Source organism: Urocitellus parryii, chromosome 3 (assembly GCF_045843805.1).
Source record: "Urocitellus parryii isolate mUroPar1 chromosome 3, mUroPar1.hap1, whole genome shotgun sequence".
Lineage (NCBI taxonomy): Eukaryota > Metazoa > Chordata > Mammalia > Rodentia > Sciuridae > Urocitellus > Urocitellus parryii.
Window position 1 is genome coordinate 154,407,195 of NC_135533.1, and position 20,697 is coordinate 154,427,891.

Genomic DNA, 20,697 nt, shown 5'->3' on the forward strand with positions numbered 1-20,697 from the left:
GGGCATGTGGTAACCCTGCCCCTCAACCTCTACCTACCTCCTTTTAAGGAGGAAATCTCCTTAAAAGAGCTGGTCCCCACTACCTCACTTTTGCCTTCCCTAGAACAAAGCAGTAAACCCCATTGCACACTGGAGGGAAGGTGGGCTAGCTAGCTCACCCTGACCTACAGCTGGCCTTGAGCTTTTAGAAGTGGACTGGGGAAATCTTAGTGGGTCCAAAGACAATTACTGAGCCTTGAAGGATGTCCTCAGACACAGGAAATAAAGGACCACTGTGAGATGGGATTCCAGAGCTCTATCTTTCAAGAGACATGTTTTTGTCCCAGTAGTGTCTGAGGGCTGTCCTATATATTCCTCCATCAACATGTTAGTAAACAGTTTCCTCACACCCAGTAAAAGACATTGTACAGAATTGTGTGCTGACTGCTCAAGGTCTGCCCAGCACTTCCTGCCATGCTGGGCACCAGGCTAAAAAAGCAGATGGGGCTGGGAGGGATGCTGAGGGAGTAAAAACAGCAGGTTGCGGGAAGAACAAGCAGCTGACCCAGAAGAGGGAAAAAACACTCAAAACACCAGTCCAGCTTTCTACAGAGGCTTCTGGCTGATACAATCTCTGAATGTGTTTCTGTAGGACTCATTTTCTAGAAGTTCTCAGAAACTATGAGGGAACTTGCCAGGAGTAAGCCTAGTGGGAATGGGGCCTGGAGCACTGGGCCCCAGCTCAGATGTGCTCCATTTGACCCAGTACCTGAGGTACCAGTTTCCTTAACTTCAGCATTAGAAAGGCTGAGTGCCTCACCCATGAGGCAGGCATGAAGACTGGGCCTCTCCTTCCAATATTTCTGCACTGTCTTTAAGGGCAAAGCACCAATAGTAGAGGAGGAAAGGAAACCATTTTCTTGAGTACCTACCATGTGCCAGATTCTGGATTAGGAATACCACCCCATCATTTAACTTGGTTCCTACAATTACTCTTCAAGGAGAGGCAAGGTAATGGAAACCCACTTTAAAAGGTAAGTAAACCCAAGAGCTCATGGTAATTAAAAAACTTGCTTGGTCTATCAACTGCAGAAAAATGTTACCAAATGGGCACACTTTCAATTAAAAAAGAACCAATAATCCAACAGACAAATGAACATGAGTAGAACTAAACAGAAGTTAAAACTTAACATGATATCATCATCGTCAATCTCACTCATAATACATGAAACACGATAGATAGCATTTCCATCTACTTAAGAGCAAATATTTCCAAGTCAGTAATACAGAATTGATGAGGTCTGAAAACGTGAGTCTAAAGGGAAAGTGGGCCAGTTCTTTGGAGAGTGGTTATCTACTTGAAAGGTATCATACTCTTTGTCCTAGGAATTTGATTTCAGTATTTATCCTATAAATGGGCTCCCACAAATGTAAAATTAGGTATATATTAAAACATTATAGAAACAAAAGATTGAAAATAATGTAAATGCCCATCAATAGGGAATAGGCAGATAAACTATAGGGCATTCATATTTTAGGAGTCCTGTGCAGTTATTAAAAAGACTGAGCAGGCTAGGCATATAGCTCAGTGGAAAAGAATTTGCTTAGGCCCTGAGTTTGATTCTCAGCATCTCAATCAATGAATAGAATGAGCAAGTGCTAAACACTCTCCAAGAGATGCTCTTCAATGAAAAAACAGAAGGAGGGCACAAATATGTACTTTTACTTCTTTAAAATGCAAACTAGCTAACAAAAGGCAGGACACACATGGGACAAAGAATAGTAGCTCCTGTGGGATATGGCTATGGCCTGGGCATGTGGGTGAGACCATGCTTCTTTTTCATGGCAAATTCCTTTGTACCATGTTGCTTGATTACTAAAGACAGCTACTATTTGTATATAATACCAAAAGAAAGAGGTGCCCAGATATAGGACTCCCAGGTTCTGGAGTACCAACCAGACTCAGAAGGTCACAGTCTGAGACCTAGCCAGATGGGACCTGAGAACCAACTTCTGTCATATCCTCTGAGAACTGCCTTCTTAGCTCCAATTCAGGCTGACTCCATTTTTCAGTTTCTCTATGAATATTGGAAAACCAGGGAAAAATACATAAGAAACAAAGGTGAGAGGGACTGTGTGACTTATCAAAGCCACTCAGCTGGGATCTGGCCATGCTAGGAAGGGTGGTGGAGGATGAATGTGGAGTTGGAGGTAGAGGAGTGAGGGGCCAGTTGTCTGTGAAAGGCAGAACAAAGAGGAAGGGTTTGGCTTGGCAGGGTATCAAGGAAGACAGATGTGGGCTTTTGGGATGGGAGGCAGACAGGCCTGGGCAGTGGGCCATTCTTGCCTAAGGAGTGGGTTTCCACTCCACATGGAATGGCAAGGCTAAAAGGGTACTGAAGGCCCAGCATTGGGCAAACTTATTTTCTAAGCAGTAGAGTCACCTGTAGTCAGAATCTCTTGGTGCCCAAGACCACAAAGTGGGAGGTGGAACTGCTCCAGAGGGATCAGGGCTGTGACCTAAAGCCCTTCTCACCACTGCCCGCCTTATTCCAGAATACCTGGGACTCCAGAGAACACACCAGGGTCATCCATTCTGCTCTCACTGCAGACAGCAAACCAGGGCACAGAAGGGACAGTGATTTGCCAGAAGTCGCTCAGCAATCAGCCTCATGCCTGAGTCTGGTGCACTCTCACCTGCGCCACCCTGCTTGTCCTCTGAAGGTGCTGCAAATCTGTAGCCCTGGGAATGCCCGCCCAGGAGGTTGATTCATGTGCCTTCAATAAAAAGCAGTGTCAGCAAGAAGCCTCAGAAATCAACAAGGCAAAGTACTCACATTGAAGAAATTGGTCTTGTTCCTCTCACAGAAGAGCCCCTGTGCCGGCATGTGCTGCAGTTGTTGCCATGGGATACTGCTGCCTAGCAACACATCTCGGGCCCACTGGAGGTTCTGGGGAAACAAGAAGTAGGTTGGAAAGGAGTGTGTGGGCTGTTCAGGGCGCCCATGGGGAAGGCAGGCAGTCCGCTCCTTCCTGGCTGCACTAGCAAACTGAGATGAGCAGCAGTTTGCAGACATCGATCCCACAGCTCCAGGCAGTTCTGGCCATGGGCTTTGACCACTGAGCTATGGAATGTATTTCCAGAACTGATTTCTTATCTAGTAGAGCTGACTGAGAGGAGAAGTGTGGCCTCAGATTGCTCAAAATGGGCACAGAGGGACTCCTCCCTTTAACCAACCCTGAAAACCTGCCACGTGGACCCAGTACCCATTTGCTACTGGGGGGACCCTCCTACTACCCCAAAAAGCAGCTCTTACTTGTTTTTCTTACTGAAACCCCTACTCACAGCCAGAGATAAAGCTGCCTTAGACTCAAAGGGCTGGCAATAGTGCTCAGGCCCATGATCCCTGGGCAATGGTGCCTCTGGTGAAGGTGGGGGCAGGGAGAGAGGATGGGCATGGATCTGGCTTCCTCAAACTTTCTCTGGGGTCTTTTTACTAGCCTAGAGAGGAATCCTTTCTCACCAGCTTCCTACCCTCTATGTTCTGTACCACAGTGTGCTTAAATAGTGAGAACTAGAACCCTGGCCATATAGCCCACCATAGGGCAGTGCTACCTATCCTACAGGGGAGGTACTGCAGGGAGCACAGCTAGGCCTGGACCCCCTATCCTTTCTATCATACCCACTCTCTCAGGCCAATCAGTCCTCTCCTCCCTGTTGGCCCCTTGCTTATCTTTCTTAGCACTGGGTCTACACTTTCATCACCTCATATTCCATCTGCTCCCAACACCCTCTTCATTTCTTGGCCTACAAGCCTGTGCTGGCCAGGCTGAACTTACTGTTATCTCTATCATCAGGTTAAGAAAATTACAAATCCAGACTCTTGGCTTGCTGGTTGTGAGGCCCATGCTTGCTAGCCTCTGAGCTTCTGACACAGAGGGCCATGCCCAGCAGGCTGTTCCCTAACATCAGGTAGGACCTGCAGCTGTATGGAGGTGGGCCACACAAGAATGAAGGGCCCCTTGGTATGGTCAAGGTAAGGTCCCAAGTATGCATCTCCTGGATGACATATTCATGGCAGAAAAAAAAAAAATTGGCTCTTCCAAGGAAGTCTGAGGGAGAGAGCCACCTCCCAAGGGAAGACTGAATGGTTAAGTCCAAGTATTAATTCCAAGGTCAATTTCTGTGGGGACAAGGCCTGACTTTCAGAGTGGGTGAAGGACCAGGCTCTCTTAAAGTCAAGGCTGCCCTGACTAAGCAGTACTGAGGCTCTGTCTGGTCTAATTTAACATGCAGGCAGGATTAGAGAGCTGTGGACAGTCCAGAATGCCAGGAGGAGGGCAAGGATAGTTCCTGTCAGACAAGACAGAGGACACTCTGTCAGCATGGCCTTGCATGTGGAAGGCTTGGTGCCTGCTCAGACACTAGTCTGACATACTGAGATCATGTGCAGAGTCAATTCCAACTGAATAGTGAGGGGAGCCTCAAGTAGAAAATTCTATCAAGGATCACATTGGAATCACTCTTACTGAGCTCAGCTGCTATCAGAGCTTCCCAGCTGTAGCCATGGCCTACTAAGATACTTTTCCTCTCTTACCCTCAAGGCCTTTCCAGGGCTTCAAGGCCTGATGACTGCATCCCTTCATGGTGAATTGATGGGGTTCTCCAGTAGGCAGTAGCCCCATTTGAGGCCCAGAAGCAAGAAGAGGAGGAGGGTTATCTTAGTAGCAAGTTCTTAAGACACCTGAGTCAGGCCCCTGGATCAGGAGCACAGGACTTGTGAGAAATGTCCAGAAGACCTGTTAAGTAGCAGCAGTTTGAGGCAGGAGATGTAATAACATGGCTTAAAGAAGCATCTCCATAGTAGCCATCTTTTCCTATGAAAACCAAGAAAAGAAGGTCCCAACAAAGATTTCCTTCTGGCTAGGGACACTAGAGAAAGTAGCCCTGGGGCCAGGGTAGACAGGAGAAGACTGCTTCCTGATCTGGGCACTTCACTACAGGTCCCATAGTCACAGAATGGGAACCCACACTGTTTTCCACCACTCTGCAGCTTCTGTAGTGACAACTACACCAAGTGGCCTTTCCCCTTGGGATGGATTAGGGAGGAGGGAGGAATCAGGAGGAAGGCAGTGAGAGGTTTCAGGACACTTGCAAAAAGTACTAAAAGCATTGGCCTGTCAAATCCAACCTGGATTATCAATTAGTCTCTGATAGACTTGGCCACTATGCACTGGTGAAGAGTGCATTTCTCCAGTTGTCTCCAAGGCCCACCAGAGAAAGAGCCAATTAATAGTGAAGGCACAGAGTATCCAGACAGCTCATGGGAGCTTCAGCTAATTCGCATCTGACACCTTGGATGGGAGCTGACAGGGTCCAGGAAACCTGTTGAGGGATCTGGCAGGTGCCAGACTGGTGGAGTGAGGAAGGGAAAGAGTCTGTGTTAGGCCCTTACTGGACTTCTGTGAGAGGCAGTGGTCCTCTGACATACAGTTTACCCTGCAGCTTCATAGTATCTCAAGGTGAGGCAAGGTGACCATAATGCTGCCCAGGCTGAAAACAACACCATAACTTCTCATCACAGGTAAGTGACAGTTTACCAATGAGGAAACCCAGGCTGAAGATTCAAGGGCTTGCCTGAGCTCCCAGAGCCAGGAAATGACAGAGATAGCTTCACACTTTGGTCCATGCCAGAAAGACTCTAAGGACTGGGCTCTTTCCTTGCCCATCCAAAGGTGAGCAAGTCACATTACAAACCTGTCTGGGCATGTGCTGAACTGGCCACAGTCTTCTTTCAAGCCTCATGCAACCTGTTACAAAGCACTGGCCCATACCTTTGGGAATGGGAAGAACTCCTTGAAGCCACTCACCAGATGAAAGCACACATATCTTCCTGGGTTTTGTGAGCCCTGAAGCCTGTGCATAGACCCCACTGTAACAGAGGACAGGCTGAGGGGTGGCTGATGAGAGGCAGAGAGAAGAATCCTGAAAGTATATGGGCACCTCAATGACTTCCTCCATACATCATTTGTACCATCCTAGCTCCCCAGCAGAAGGCAGAGGACCTTCTAACTCTCTTGCTTGAAAATCTTCAGGCTGTATTTCCCTTAAAACAAGGGCCAGCTCCATGCCTCAGTTTCCTTGCCTACACGCCAGTTCATCTTCTCCCTATTCCCCTATTAGATGGTCCTCTAGTCCCACTTGCCTCTGCTCCCACTTGAGTCCCTACAGCCTGGTGCCATCTTGCCTGATCCCCACCTAGTCTCCCACAATACTGTCCCCACAGCGTCACTGCCACCTTGTGCAGTGGCACTGACAGGTTTGCTGTCAACCCCATCAGGAGAGGGCCATGGACTGACTTGTTCACTAGTGGCTCCTCAAAGGGTTAGCTATCAGTTTAGAGCCCACAGAGGGATGCAATAGATATTTGTGGGGAGCATGAAATGAAGATGAGCAGGTTTCATGCTTTCAGAAAACGGAAAAGAAATCTGGATGCAGTGGTATATGGCTGTAATCCCACAGACTTGGAAGGCTGAGGCAAGAAGATCATAAATCAAGGTCAGCTTGGGCAGTATAGTGAGATCTTGTCTCATAAATAAAAAGGGATGGCTATGTAGTTCAGGGGTAAAGCATGCCTGGGTGCCATTCCCAGTAATAAATAAATAAGTTAAAAACAAACAAACAAACAAACAAACAAATAAATAAATAAAATGGGAAAGAAGAAGACATCAGCCCGAGGGAACAATCTGAGGCTCAAAGGCAGGAAAGGGCCAGCAGTAGATCAGGGAAGGAGAGGACTACATATTATGTGCCTAGAAAGAGGCTGGAAACCTTCCATAAACTAAGTTTCTGAAACAAGGAAGAAACGTGTCAAGTGAGGCAACAGGGGGCCAGAGGGCATGAGTAGGGCAGCCTAGGCTCCACTCAAAGCCAGGGTGCTCGGCATTGGGCTTCCCCTAGTGAGACAGTCCATGACTGCAGGCTTTACTTGAACTGTCTGCTTACTAACATGTACCACCCTATCATTAATTGTCTCAATACATTACCCATTGGGCTAACTGCCAGAGTTCTTGGGAGCCCCTAAGGATATCCTTTCATACAGGACATCAAGGCTTGGAGAAGGGTAGCCTATGTCTTTAACTATACCAAGAGTTCTACATGAAGTAGTGATTCAGCAATGATTGCTAATGGCAGGAAACAGGAGAACTGGGCTACTGTCCTTGGGGTGTGAGAAATAGAAAGTTTGGTGGTCTATTTTCAGAATATAGTATTTTAGCCTTAATTGGGATGTAAGAGCCAATCATAGCCATTTTGAGATCCAACTACAGCCACTGTAACTTATAGCCCTTCCCTTAGCCCACCCCAATTTTAAAATTAGCCAATTGTATAGATTGTAACCCCAAGCTCCTCCTTTCAGAGCAAGGGACAGTGCTTCCTTGGGGATAAAAACAGGTGGACTGCCCACCCAAGTGGGCAGAAGTAAAATTCGCCTTGTTAAGCTATTTCTGAGCAGATGTTTGATTCCTTGCAATACCCTGTTATCTCTAACAGGGGGTCACCTATAGTCCTACCATGTAGGTGGTTCTGATAAATGTGCTCTGCCTGTGTTTCTGCTCCCAGGAGCTCTCCCTCTGCTACAACCAATCACAGTGGTTCACTCACTGCTTAATGACCTCTTCTCTCACAAATCTATGAAAGACAGAGTGGGGCTCATAAGGGCCAGGTTCCATGACCCCTACATGATGATACCAAGTGTGGGAACTACCTGGCATGCATCTGGGAGGAGGACCAGCTTCTCTGTGAGAAAGATGGGACTCTGCAGAGTGGCCTTCTGCCTACCATGTGTGATGGCAGGCTCAGCTCTTTACCTGGTTATATCTCAGGAGTTGGTCTGAAGAAAGGGATGGGGTTCAGGGGTTCCAAAACAATTAGAGGAATCAGGAATGGGTAGAAGTCCTGGCTTTAGCCTGTGGAGCCACCACTGCCCTGGTTTCCCCAGGTTGAGGGGACTTGGTTGGAGCTTACAGAGTGCAGAGCTGCATGAGCCAAGAGACTCTGGGGAACTCTGATGGAGCTGGGGACATTCACAAAGCTGAGGATACATCCTCACATGGATTCACCCAGCAAAATGCAGGACACCTCCATGTTCATCAGTAACTACATGAGGGTAAGAACAGAAGGATACATATATCCCAGTCCCAGACCTGGTGGTTTGATCCTTTTAATCATTGAAAAAAAAATGTGATTAGACTTTACATGTTTGGAAAAAGCTAAACGTAAGAAATTGGAATACATTGATTGGCAAGGCTCTCTAAATTGACCCTTCACTGTCTTTACAGCAGCTCAAATATCTTTCACTATATATATATAAGCTACATGACACCTCTGTTGCAATAGCTTGAAGTTCACTTGGAATGATGTCTCCACAATTCATCCTGCCTAACTAGGCCCCAGCAGGCCTCTGACCACACCCTCTTCCCCCTCCTTCTTGCCTATTACTTCCCACCAGACCCGTTTCTATATCAAGGCAGGCATGCTGGCTATGCCATCCACCTGGCAGCCTCTGCCCTGATGCCCCATGGCTGTCAGGTCTCCATCAGGTAATTCAGGTCTTTGCTTAGATAGGTCTTCTTTGACCTCCCTGACTCAATAGCCAAACTTCCTCCTCCATCTCCTTATCCACTTTATTTTTCTTCCTAGACTCATCACTAGCTGCCAGTAGGCATGTTTTTCCTCTCTGCTGTCCTCCAGGTGCATACTGGCCTTTGGTAACCCTGCCCCAGGCAGAGAGTTCTCAGAAGGCCTGGCAGAAGAGCAAGCAGCCATGGAGATGCTGAGACCCCACCCTAATTAGAAGGGAAGAAAAGCTGTCGACTGCTTTACCAGGGAACCCTACCCTTCACCTTGTTATCACAATAATTCTATATGCATATCACCAGCATTCTCCTGGAACAGAATTTCACTGAGCCTCCAAAAGTTCCCACTATGAAGCCAGGATCTGAACCCAAAAAAGTGCAGCCTCAGAACCCACATTCTTTCTCTCTCCTCAAAATCCTTATGAAACAAACCATGCCCTTTCTAAGGCACTGTGAAAGATCTAAGGGGCCAGGAGTCAACCATCAGGCCTGAGCAGGCTCTATCTGCTGGGTCCCTCTGAAGACTCAGACTTCTGGCACCCCAGTTGGCCACTGAGCCACAAGACAGCAACCAGAAAATGTCACTGTCAAGCCCTCAGGCATGGTTTTATGAAGAAATGTGCTGTCTTCAAATATACACAGTGTGAAGTGTTTGTTACCAAATAACTATGTTTGAAAGTGGTCATTGCTACCAGTTAATGGTTTGGAATTAGTCAGCAACAGAAAGAGCTGTGTCCCCAGATTTGTGGACAAGCTGCTACCAGCAGAGCTGACACTCAGGCCCTGTCCCCAGGACTCAGGCATATCCTGAGTAACAGGATGGTTTTAACTTAGGTTTTCAGTGGATCTAGATGCTAATAACCTGCCATTCAAGTTGGTGGTGTCAACTGGTGGCAAAGGTCCCTGGATAAAGCTGATAAAGAAGCCAATGGGAGCTGGCCCAGGCAAGCAATCAGGTTCCAGGGCGTGCACTTGATGGCCTGGAGACTACCAGAAGCACATCTGGCTATGCCTGAGGTTCTGAGTTGGCAGTGTAGCTATAGAAAGGGAGAATCTGCCACAAAAGGGGTTTATCTCAGAACCAAGGCCAGCATTTCACTTCCAAAAACCAAGGAAACCAACTTAGGAACATAACTAACAGAAGAGTTGGAAGAAACAACTGTGACAATTGTGGGAGTTGCCCAGGGCCACAGGCATCAGTGGGGCAGATAGTTCTAGGCAGCCTCTCTCCCTACTAATGGGAATGGCTGGATCTACTGGGTCCATGGACCCATGGATGGTTCACGGACCATCACAGAGTGACCAAAATGACCTCGGGACATATATGAAGAGAAAAATGGGAAGACACACTTAAGGTAGACACACTTAACAGAGTGGGGGTAATGGAGCTGCTGGGCCCTGAGTGAGGCCACCTGGAACAATATCTGGCTTTGAAACCCAGCCCCATATAACATTGAGCCTGGGTTTCCAGATGTAAAGTAAAGGGGATATGATCCCTGCCATATAGGCCCTAAAACGAATAGTGCCTTAAAAGCACACAATCAAAAGTACATGTGCACAAGAGCCAGAAGGAATATTACACATGAAATAGCTTTTGTTTTAGAGTAGTAGAAGTGTGGTTATCCCCCTTCTATTTTACTTTAATTTGACATAAATACCATTTTCTACTTTGAAAAAACTCATCAAATGAGGAGGACAGGATATAATCACCACAGCCTCTGCCTGGCACTGTGCTGAGCACTTAATGTATATCAGCTCCCTCAGGCTCCAAATAAAGTCCTTTAGCAGGAAGCAGAGGTTGGGTGGCTGGACATCATGAGGCCTGCATCGCAGCTCACCTCTCCTCCCAACAAATCCTGCATTCTCCCCCTCACTTCCACAGGTACTCATCCTTACAAACCATCTTGTTCTCCAAATTCCATTTTATCATCTCCTTTGGGGAAGGTGCCCTGCAACAGCACAGGGGAAGGGTCTGAGCTTCAGCACCAGGAAGTGGTTGTGTCTTGTTCAGAGCTGACACCAGCTACATTGGGAAAGTAGGGGAACACCCAATGATGATTGCTAATGTTCCTCTCACTGAGACCCAAGAGGGCTCTTGCAGTGGGCTCTGCTATTCCCAAAAGGAACTAGGTAGAAAGTTCCTAAGGCAATGATCACATTGGGGTGGGGATGATGTCTCAGTCCTTGTCCCTCTGGTCTGCAAACTGCTTCATCAGTGAAGATCCAAGATGGTTGGAGTTTATTAAAACCCAGGCCACTCTTGATACAGAAGGCCTGGCGTGGAGAGGTAAGGTCCACTGCCATGTGAGGCAGTGGTCCACTGTCAGGCAGTGAGTGGGCCAGGCTCCTATGTGGCATGAGCAGCAGCAACAGGCAGCGGGTAATGGAGAAAGCCATAACATGCTATTGTTTGCCAGCACACACTTCACAGAGGCCAAGGCCCTGAGGACAAGATCTCTTCCCTCCTCAGGCCTGCTGAGGCCAACTTTAAGGGAAACTGGTCAAGCCCTATGAGTGATCAGATACTGAGGGGATAAGACATGTACCCTTTTGGATCTTTGAGCTAGTCTACCAAACAGAATTCTTTAAAGTAACCAGTGCTAAGTCAGGGTCTATCTCTCTGGCCAAATGCCTTTCCTGGTTCTTTAAACATCCTACAGAGAAAGTGGAAGGCTTGGGGAGTGGGGGCAACAGTAGGAGACCTCTAGGAGAAAAGCCTGAGTTCAGAGAGCCAAATCTCCCAAGGAGACCCCCACAGGCTTCTCTGCTTGCCTGCCCATTCTAGCTGTCAACCACATATCTACTTTTGGGGGCTGCTGATCCTAGATAGACATTCTCTTTTTCAATTAGCCTGCTGCCAACCGCTACTTACATCACAGGTCTCAGCACAGTTGCCTTCACAGATCTACTATACTACCCCCATGCCTGTGTCCTGTAATTTTCTCTGTAATATTGGTCAAAATGCTTTGCTTGCACATTTGAATGTTCTAAATCTCTTAGAACGTAGCTACATGGGGCAGGTGCCATGACCAGGTGCAATGTCTCTCCATTACCTCCTGGGTAAGTGTGGAGTGAGTGAAGGAAAAAAAGAAGTCACCTCAGTCTCTCCACAAATGCTAAATGCCAATAGAAGAGGTCTGGCTGGGAAGCCCTTGGGGGCACTTAAGCTTGAGGCACAGCTGTTGCTTTCTAAAAGGAGCCAGAGAAGGCTGTCAACACCTAGCCCCCATGAAATAGCCTGAAGATTGTTGTGGCAGCTGTGCCGGGGAGGTGAACCCCAGGGAAGGCTGATAGTTGGAGGGCTGGGGCCTGGGACAAGTTGGTCCTGTCTCTGCAGGGCCATTCCCTCCTCTCCCATCCCTCCCCTGAGAGTCACCAGAGCCCTATCACAAAACTCCTTAAGGTTCTACCTATCAGCCTTCAAGGATCTGTCTGTCCTGGAAAAAGATCCAAGTCCACTCACCCGGTGGGTCTTACTGTAGGTATAGAGGAAGGCCAGTCGATAGAGACTCTTGTAGTGCTGGGGGAAGCGGCTCAGGCATAGGCGGAAAGAGGCGATGCACTGCTCTGTGAGGAACTGGCGCTGTTCTTCGGCATCAGCTGGGAGCCCCTGGGGGAAGGCCATTGGCTCCCCTGGGGGTTCACCCCTCTTCTTCCCATCCCACAAAGCAGGTGTGGACACTGGGGCCTTGACAGGAATACAACCAGAGGCCAGGGGGTCTACAGCAGGTTTCTGGACTCCGTGTTCTGCAGCCCGGAAGCCTTCTGTGCTCTCTGAGGACTCCTCAGTCTTTCCTACAGTTGAGAAGCAAAAGAAAGTCACCCTGGTTTTAGGACCTGCTCATGCAGCAATCTATTAACAGTGGTGGAGGCAACTCAGTGAGGTAACTGGAAGAGTTGGTTCAGTGCCCATGTTGGACCCAGCAGTGGGAGGTGAAGGGCTGAGTGCTGGCTTTGCCACCATTGGTTTAGGCCTCTGTGGCCACATGGTCTCTTGTCCTGTGAAACAGGAGATCCCAGCTGGCATGCAGTAGAGGGGCCCAGAGGCTATAGAGAGCAGGAGTTATAAACTGGGATCTGATTTCTCCCCGCTGAATATTTGGCAGAATAGGCTGTCCCACCTTCAGGGATGGTGTTGGTGCAATAGGAATGTGGCCCAAAGAGGGCAGATGCTATCACCACCACCATCAAATAAAAGAGCCAGGAAAAGTCTCATCAAGTGTCATATCGGTTCCTCTGCTCAGTATCTCAGCCCACAAATCTATTCAATATCACTCTCCAGGGCTCCAATGTGAATTGAGTGCTTATACACAGGCCCCAACTTGATGCAAGCCTGGAATGTGACCATCCAGCCCTCCTCCATTAGGCATCTCAGAGTCAGGCAGCCGAAGAAACCCAAGTTGGGTACCAGGATGACAAGAGAGGCTGGGTGGCCTCAAGCTAATAGTCCCTGAGGTGCAGGTTCCTTAGCTACAGATTGAGGAGGCTATCTGGCTCAGGAGAAAATGATGGAAGGAAGTGGGGTGGGGACAAAGGCCAAAGGCCAAAGGGTCTTTGGCCGGTAGTTCCTTTAGCACTGGGAATTTGGCACATCTTGTACAACTTGCCTGGAAGGGGCCAGGGAGTCAGCTAACACCATCCAGTCTGAAGGCAGTATGCCTTCTGATTGACGCCCCTGACAGTGCTCTATCTACTATAGGTGCGGCACTTGGAGTCTCTTGTATGGGCAAAGACTAAGGTCCTAAGGACCAAGTTAAACACAAGCAGGTGAACATCAGGTATGTGGCAAGCTTGACAATCACTGCACTTCTTATTGAGACTGTGCTCCTCTCAGCTACCAGCCATTCCAGCTCCCCTGAGACCAGCTACTCAGAATACCTCCTTCAGTATCCCTGCATTTGCCCTGTCATTCTTTTTCCTGGAACCCTGCCTTCTTCTCTACCCTTCCTCACCCATTTACTTGTATCACTCAGTACCCTACTTGGTGTGGCCTCTCTTAGGCTTCCCCACCTCAGGATAGAGTTTGCAGAGTGACGGCATAAAAACATCTCCCCTCCCCAGTGGCCCAGAGCCTAACTGAGACCTACTCTCTTTCACCATATGAAGCAGACTGAATGACTGAATACCAGGAAGTCCTATTTGGTCTAGATGCTATAATCTCTCATGTGGGCTCAGGACGCTACTTAGGTCCCATAGCTTAAGGCTGGCATCATCTTGCAGGGGATACCGGCATTTTACATAAAAGTGTGCCAGGTTTCCAGTATGTTTGAAATGTGGCTCAACATACACTGTAAGAGTAATGGCTCTGGGCCTAGCCCTGAGGCCCCAAGGAAATAGAAAAATTGGATGGTGATGCAGAGCATCCAGGGGCACAAAAAAAGGCACTAAGTTCTCAAACACAAAGACACAAGAATACAGTTTTTATTAAAAAAGAAAAAGAAAAAAAAAGTAGGCAGAGGGCAAGAATTAAACCAAACAGAATGCAGAACACATATCTGAAGACACACGAGAAACAAAGAAAACAGCAATCTCAAAGGGAGATAAAATTTGAGGAGAAATCCACAGCCTCTCTTCCCACTGCTGAATGAGCCTCACAGGTCAACAGAATTCTCCATTTATTTGATGAAAGGAAGAGGGTCAGAAAAGTCAACAAAGCCACAAAATGCTTCCTAATCAGGAGGTTTAGTGCTAACCCTAGCTGCAAGAAGCTGGGAAGATTTCTTCCTCTCAATAGAAAGCAAGAGAAATGCATCCTTTGGTCACCTAGTCTTGGGTGGGATCTGTTGCTGACAAGAACAGTCAACAACATTATATAGGTGCCAAGACCACCAGAACACAGGACCCCACCAGAGTGAAGTAGTGGCTGTATACGGTGGGCTACCTGGGAAGGCTGGAAAGGATCTCTAGTAAAGCTTGTGGGCGGATGTGCATAAACAGCCCCCTGAATTCAGGGTCCTCATTATGGAAAAGCTTGACCGGAGGTGGCTACATGTCTTGCAGAGATACCAACAGCAGAGAAGCCCAAGCCAAAATCTGTCCTGACAGAAAGACCTCAAGTTTCTTTCTCCTGACTGATAAGATCTTCTTATCCAAATTCCACTAGTCTGAGATAAAAGCCCAGTAGGGGTGTTCCCCCACAAAAGGTGAGCAGCCTTCTCCCACCTTCAGCACTCCTCACCCTGCCCTGCCCGTGACTTAGGCCTCCATTTGATCAGGAAGGGGGAATATGTGGCTATAGTATGGCAGGTTGTGATGTACACTGCATGGGCCACACATGTTTAAATGTGAAATTGTGGGCAATGTTTTCCTCTATTAAAATATAAATCTTTACTGTTCCTATGTTCACATTCTGGACTGGTAAAGAAAGGGTAGAAGCAAGTTATGACCTTGAAATGGTAGGCTTGAAATGAAGTATCTTGCTTCCACAGACATGTTCTTCTCCTCTAAGCCTAGCTTTTCCTGGGAACTGCAGTGGTAAAATTGATCAACTTCTTCTTTTAGAATAGTTGATGTACCAAGGAATGCATTGAGTCTGTACCCAGCAGACTGGCAGACAGTACCTAGTGCTGAATGCACCATGTTTAACTTCTTGTGCTTTGGGAGTCTTGTTGAGGAAATCAGTTCCTAAGCTGACATGATGTAGAGTTGGGACTACATTTCCTTTCAGTAGGCACAGGGTCTCTTGTCTAATGCCTAGGTCCTTGCTCCACTTTGAGTTGAGTTTTTTTGCAGGATTAGAGATAGAAATAATTTTTTTTATTTGATTGCATATGGATTTCCAGTTTTCACAGAAGCATTTTTTGAGGAAGCTATCTTTTCTCCAATGTATCTTCTAGGTGCCATTGTCTAGTATGAGATAACTGTATTTATGTGTGTTTGTCCCTGAATCTTCTATTCTGTTACATTGGTCTTTGTGTTTGGTTTTATGTAAATACCATGAAATTTTTGTTATTATAATTCCGTAGTATAATTTAATGTCAGCAATTGATATGCCTTCTGCTTCACTTTTCTCACTGAGGATTGCTTTGGCTATTCTAGGCTTTTTTTCCCAAATAAATTCTATAACTGCTTTTCTTATTTCTATGTAGAATATCATCATAAAAAAAAATACAAACTCTGATCTTTGCAAAGGTGAGCTTCAGCTAGCTGCAGCAGTCATCTTTGCAAAGACTCCTTCGACTCCTTCCTCAAGCATTCTGGTACAGACCAGTGTGGAGGACAGCTCATACCCACAGGACACAGTAGGAAGAAGTACAGCTCAGAGCCAGGCAAGGTATGTTTGGCAGCTCTTTCCTGCTTCCCTCAGCACTGAGTGCCTGGTACAGACCTGTACTTGTTACATCCTGTTACTCAATAATGGACACAAAATATGTAAGCAAGGGCCTGTGCCCCACTACTTGGGCCATGAAGGAAGCAGCAGGTTGCCTATGAGGGCATGCCTGGAAGGTGAGGGGTATGTAGGACACTTAGGGCACATGCAGCACTGACCCAAGCTCTGGCTTTTTCAGGGAGGCCAAAAGCTGCTCAAAGGTTGAGGATGCAGCTCAGTGATAGAGAACTTGCCTAGCATGTGTGAGGTTCTTGGTTTGCCTTAACTCTAGAAACAGAGGGACTCAAGCCTAGAGATCATGGTGGCCAGGACTATAGCCCACTAGGAATGCAGGAGAGAGTGTGCCAGAGGCTACCACTGGTCAAGGCCAAGCCTAGAGGAGTACTCAGCACTAGGTACTGTCTGCCAGTCTGCTGGGTACAGACTCAATGCATTCCTTGGTACATCAACTATTCTAAAAGAAGAAGTTGATCAATTTTACCACTGCAGTTCCCAGGAAAAGCTAGGCTTAGAGGAGAAGAACATGTCTGTGGAAGCAAGATACTTCATTTCAAGCCTACCATTTCAAGGTCATAACTCGCTTCTACCCTTTCTTTACCAGCCCCAAACACTGTGGCTTGAACCACTGGAATGGAAGAAGCAGGATGCTTCTTATAAATCTAGAAAGGTCTGGACAAGCTAGAGTGAATCAAAGCCAAAATTCTTGCCTCAATCCCCACTTCACCCCACCGGGTCCCTCACCCCACATATGGTAGAGAGAAGTTCACAATGACAACAGCATCTATATCAGTTAACTGCTGCCTGGGGCACAAGACAGAGATGATCGGTCTTGCATCTATATCAGTTAGCTGCTGCCTGGGGCACAAGACAGAGATGATCGGTCTTGCTTGTCCAAGAGTAAAAATAATCTGATTTTTAGGATCAGTAATGCTGTATAATAGTGTAGAGATGATAAATTACTTGTTCCTTCCCATTCTAAATTTCCTACAATGTTTTCTGTCAGTTTACAGAGTGTTGATATTACCTGGTGATAGCAAAAATCTACTTAGTGAGAAGGCAGGGCAGTGGCTTCAATTCCGAAGGGGAAGGTACAGGTAAATCCATCTGGCAAGTCCCCTGGTTCCATATCTCTTACCTGATGCTAATCGGGTCACTTTTTCCACCTATAGCAGGTGTGGCCTCACCCCTTCAAAGGCTAGCATGGAGTAGAGAGCTGGATAAGGCCTCACCTCCTGCTCTGTTTCCATTGCCGCCCCTGCAGGTGAGCTCCCAAATCTTAATCTTCCCATCTAGGATCAACACAGTGACTAGGCTATCATCCCCTTGCTCCCATCCAGTTCACCTGGAGAAGGCAGCACAGGATAGTGGCTAAGCCTGACCTCAGGCAAATGAAAAAATTTTAGGTCCTTTTTTTTTTTTTTTTAAATTTTATTAGTTATTGATGAACCTTTATTTGTTTATATGTGGTGCTGAGAATTGAACCCAATGCCTCACACATGCTAGGTAAGCACACTACCACTGAGCCACAACCCTAGTCCCCCAAATTTTAGATTCTTCACCTGTAAAATGGAAACAGTCATACTGCTTTCTTCCTAGGGTGATTAAGAGGACCAAATGAGTTAAAGCAGTGCCTGGCCCAGGACAACCAAGAATAGAGTTGTTGTTGCTATTGTTTGGTAAGCACCTGTATGCCTGGCTCTCGCCAGACTGGGAAAGTTTTCAAAAATCCATGGCTGATCAGCTAAAACCTTAGAGTAGCACAAGAAATTCCCTGACCTGCCTGTGGTCTCCCAGCAAGCCCAGAGGTGGGGTTCTGCCCCCTGATTTCTACAAAAGGGGTCTGGGGATCCTAAGAGTGCTGGGTATATCCTGGACTTAAATCAGGGCCTTCTGCCTAGAAAAGGAGATTTTTTCCTAGAGCCTTGATGTGATTTAGACTAAAAAGAAAACACATTTTTGACATTTAGAATCTAAGGACTTTTTTTAAAATAACCATTTACCAAGGGAGAAAAAAATAGGGCATACTGACATTGTGGACATGGCTTTCCCAGGCTAGGCTGTGGGGGTCATAGTAACAACAACAAATGTCACTGAGCACACATGGTGCACCAGGCTCTGTGCCAGCACCTTCAGGAGCTGCCTTGTTTAATGAGAACCCTGGAAGTGGGCACTGAGATCACTACCATCTTACAGGGAGAACAGTGGAGGCCCAGAGAAGTGAGTAATTTGACCAATCAAGGTCCTAGGGCAGTAGCTAGAGGCATAAAGACAGAAGCCAGGCTGGACCCATGGTCTTCAGCTCTGCCGAGACTGCCACAGGACACCAAAACAGTTCTAATTTACTGACTTAGGTCTTCATACCTCTTTCATCTGTGGCCCCCTGAAGGTCTTTACCAGTTGGTCCTGTTTGGGCACTGAGCATGGGCAACCTCTTCTCTGCATAGGGTTTCCGGGAGCCTTCCAGTGAGCTGGTGGGCTCGTTAAAGAAGTCCTGCGTTGAGCTGGAGTCTGAGAGCGCCACGGCTGTGCTGTCCTGGCTTCGGTCTGGTGGGGAGAAGGAGGGAGAGAGGGCGGGAGCATGAGTCCACACCACTTCTAACATGGAGAGGCCTCCCCATGGTGAAATCTCCCTGCCGCTCTGGAAACTACCCTGCAAAGGAGATGGCCTGAGCACAGCCACTCTGACCCTGCTGAATCCAAAATATCCCAGAGGCCCCTGAGCCACTGCCAAAGGCACCAATCTCCACAGTCAACCTTCCTGAGGTTTCCCCAAACAGTGGTATTTAGTAAATGTTGTCAACAAGTGGTTCTGAGAAGTAAAAGACTCTGATTTGTAGCATTTACTGATTTGTTTGGTATAAATATTCCCACCATGACCAACTGTAAGCTATCAGTGTGCTATTGGTGAACATGGAGGTGGGAAGAGATGCATAGTAGGCATCATTATATAGTATTTCTATCATATAGAGATAATAGAAATAACATATAGGAAAGAATTAGGCAAATGTTTTTAACCTACTGTTAAAGGCCAGGTAGGGTCTAGAACCAGAGTCTAGATCTCTCGGAGTCACAGACACAAAGGGAGCTTGTACTTATTTCCTGGCTGTTCTCCTAGGGTTTCTCTAGGGACTGGTGTGGGAGGAAGACTAGGGGTATGGCAGAATGTATATGGGTACGAGTACCCCCTTCTGGGAGTGCAGACTTGGAGGGAGGAGCAGGAGCTGCTGTGGGAAAGATCTGAGTCTGACTTGGACTCTTCTTCTCTAAAGGTCAAAAGCCTCTGGCCTTGGAGGAATGGCAGCAAACTTTGTTACTTCATGATATAGGGGAAAGGCAAAGAAAACCCTCTGCCCTGAAGAAGGGCAGGAAACCTACTAATAGGGGAGGGGCAAATCACTGAGAAAGCCCCACCCCCCAAGATGGAGGGACAGAGAGGCTGCTTAAGTCTTGAGGCTGGACCAAGACAACAGAGAGCTACCCTTCCTTGCCCCTATCCCATAGTAGCAAGCACTGAGTAGCAAGAGAGCAGCCTACTGCAGAGAGCGGGTAAGAGTAGGCAAGAGCAGGCAGGGAGATTCTCCCTGAGGTGCACATGAAGTCCTAATGTGGAAGGTAGAACTGGAACATCTAAAAAAAATTTGGGCAAACTAGACCCCACTTTAAGTACAAGGTAACATAAGGGAATACAAAGCCAGTGGTGCAATTAAGATAACCAAAGCAAAACAACTTCCAAGCCAGCTCAACTTCTTATTAACCTAACTCAACTTCCCCTGATAGCCTAGAAATAGAAGAAGGAAGACCATTTCGAGCATAAATGTCATTTATTTCAGTTTATTGTTCCTTCACCATATCTGGTATTAAATATAAAAATTATAAGATACCTATACCAAGAAAAAGAAAGACAAAGAATGAAAAAAAAAGTGTTGCTAGGAGATAAAACAATCAATAGAACCAAACTCAGAGATGATCCAGATGTTAGAATTAACTCAGAGTAATATGATTCATAAATATGATTAGTATGTTAAAGGCTATAGTGGAAACCTAAACATTACCCCATGAATTGAGGGAGAATTTTAGGAGTGAGATGGAAATTATAAGCAAGAGTCAAATAAGGATGCTAGGGAAAATAACAACAAGAAAAAATGTTAACAGAGAAGAATACCTTTACCAGACTTCTTAGCAGACTTGATGCAACTGTGGAAGGAAAAAGCAAAACTTGAAACTAAGTCACCAGAAATAATCCACTCCAAGAGAAAAAGTGGCAGAATGGTTGTTTCAGAAGAGCATATCCAAGAGCATCCAAATGATCTAACCCATTAATTGGGCTCACCATAAGAGATGAGAGAAAAACAGGACTAAAGAAATATTTGAAGACATGACTATAGTGCTTGGCTAGCATGTGCAAGGCCCTGGGTTTGATCCCCAGCCCCACCCCCACCCCCCAAAACACCATCAAAAATAATGAAAGATGGGGCTTCGGCTGTAGCTCAGCAGCAGAGCGCTTGCCTAGCATGTGTAAGGAACTGGGTTCGATCCTGAGCACCACATAAAAATAAACAAAATAAAGGCATTCTGTCTATCTACAACTACAATTAAAAAACATAATGAAAGACATCAAATTACCAAGAAGCTCAAAGAACACCAAACAGGGAAAAGACCTCCTGCACAAATATTAAGAAAAAAAAAATCATATCTGTGCTTACTCAAACTGCTGAAAGTCAAAGATAAAAACTCTCAATGACTTCCAGGAC

At 46.8% G+C, this 20,697-nt stretch overlaps 1 protein-coding gene across 7 annotated transcripts in view; it reads right to left on the bottom strand.

Moving 5' to 3' along the window:
- Positions 1-20,697, bottom strand: part of Cabin1 (calcineurin binding protein 1) — a 138,790-nt gene that overhangs the window by 40,611 nt on the left and 77,482 nt on the right. For 6 of the 7 annotated variants that reach the window (XM_026412506.2, XM_077796147.1, XM_077796146.1 and 3 more), the window contains 3 exons: positions 18,308-18,490; positions 12,080-12,411; positions 2,817-2,930 (listed from right to left, as the gene is read on the bottom strand). In XM_026412506.2, the coding sequence (XP_026268291.2) occupies positions 2,817-2,930; positions 12,080-12,411; positions 18,308-18,490 (629 nt within the window). The remainder of the gene's footprint in view (positions 1-2,816; positions 2,931-12,079; positions 12,412-18,307; positions 18,491-20,697) is intronic. The other variant, XM_026412507.2, reaches the window with a different exon arrangement.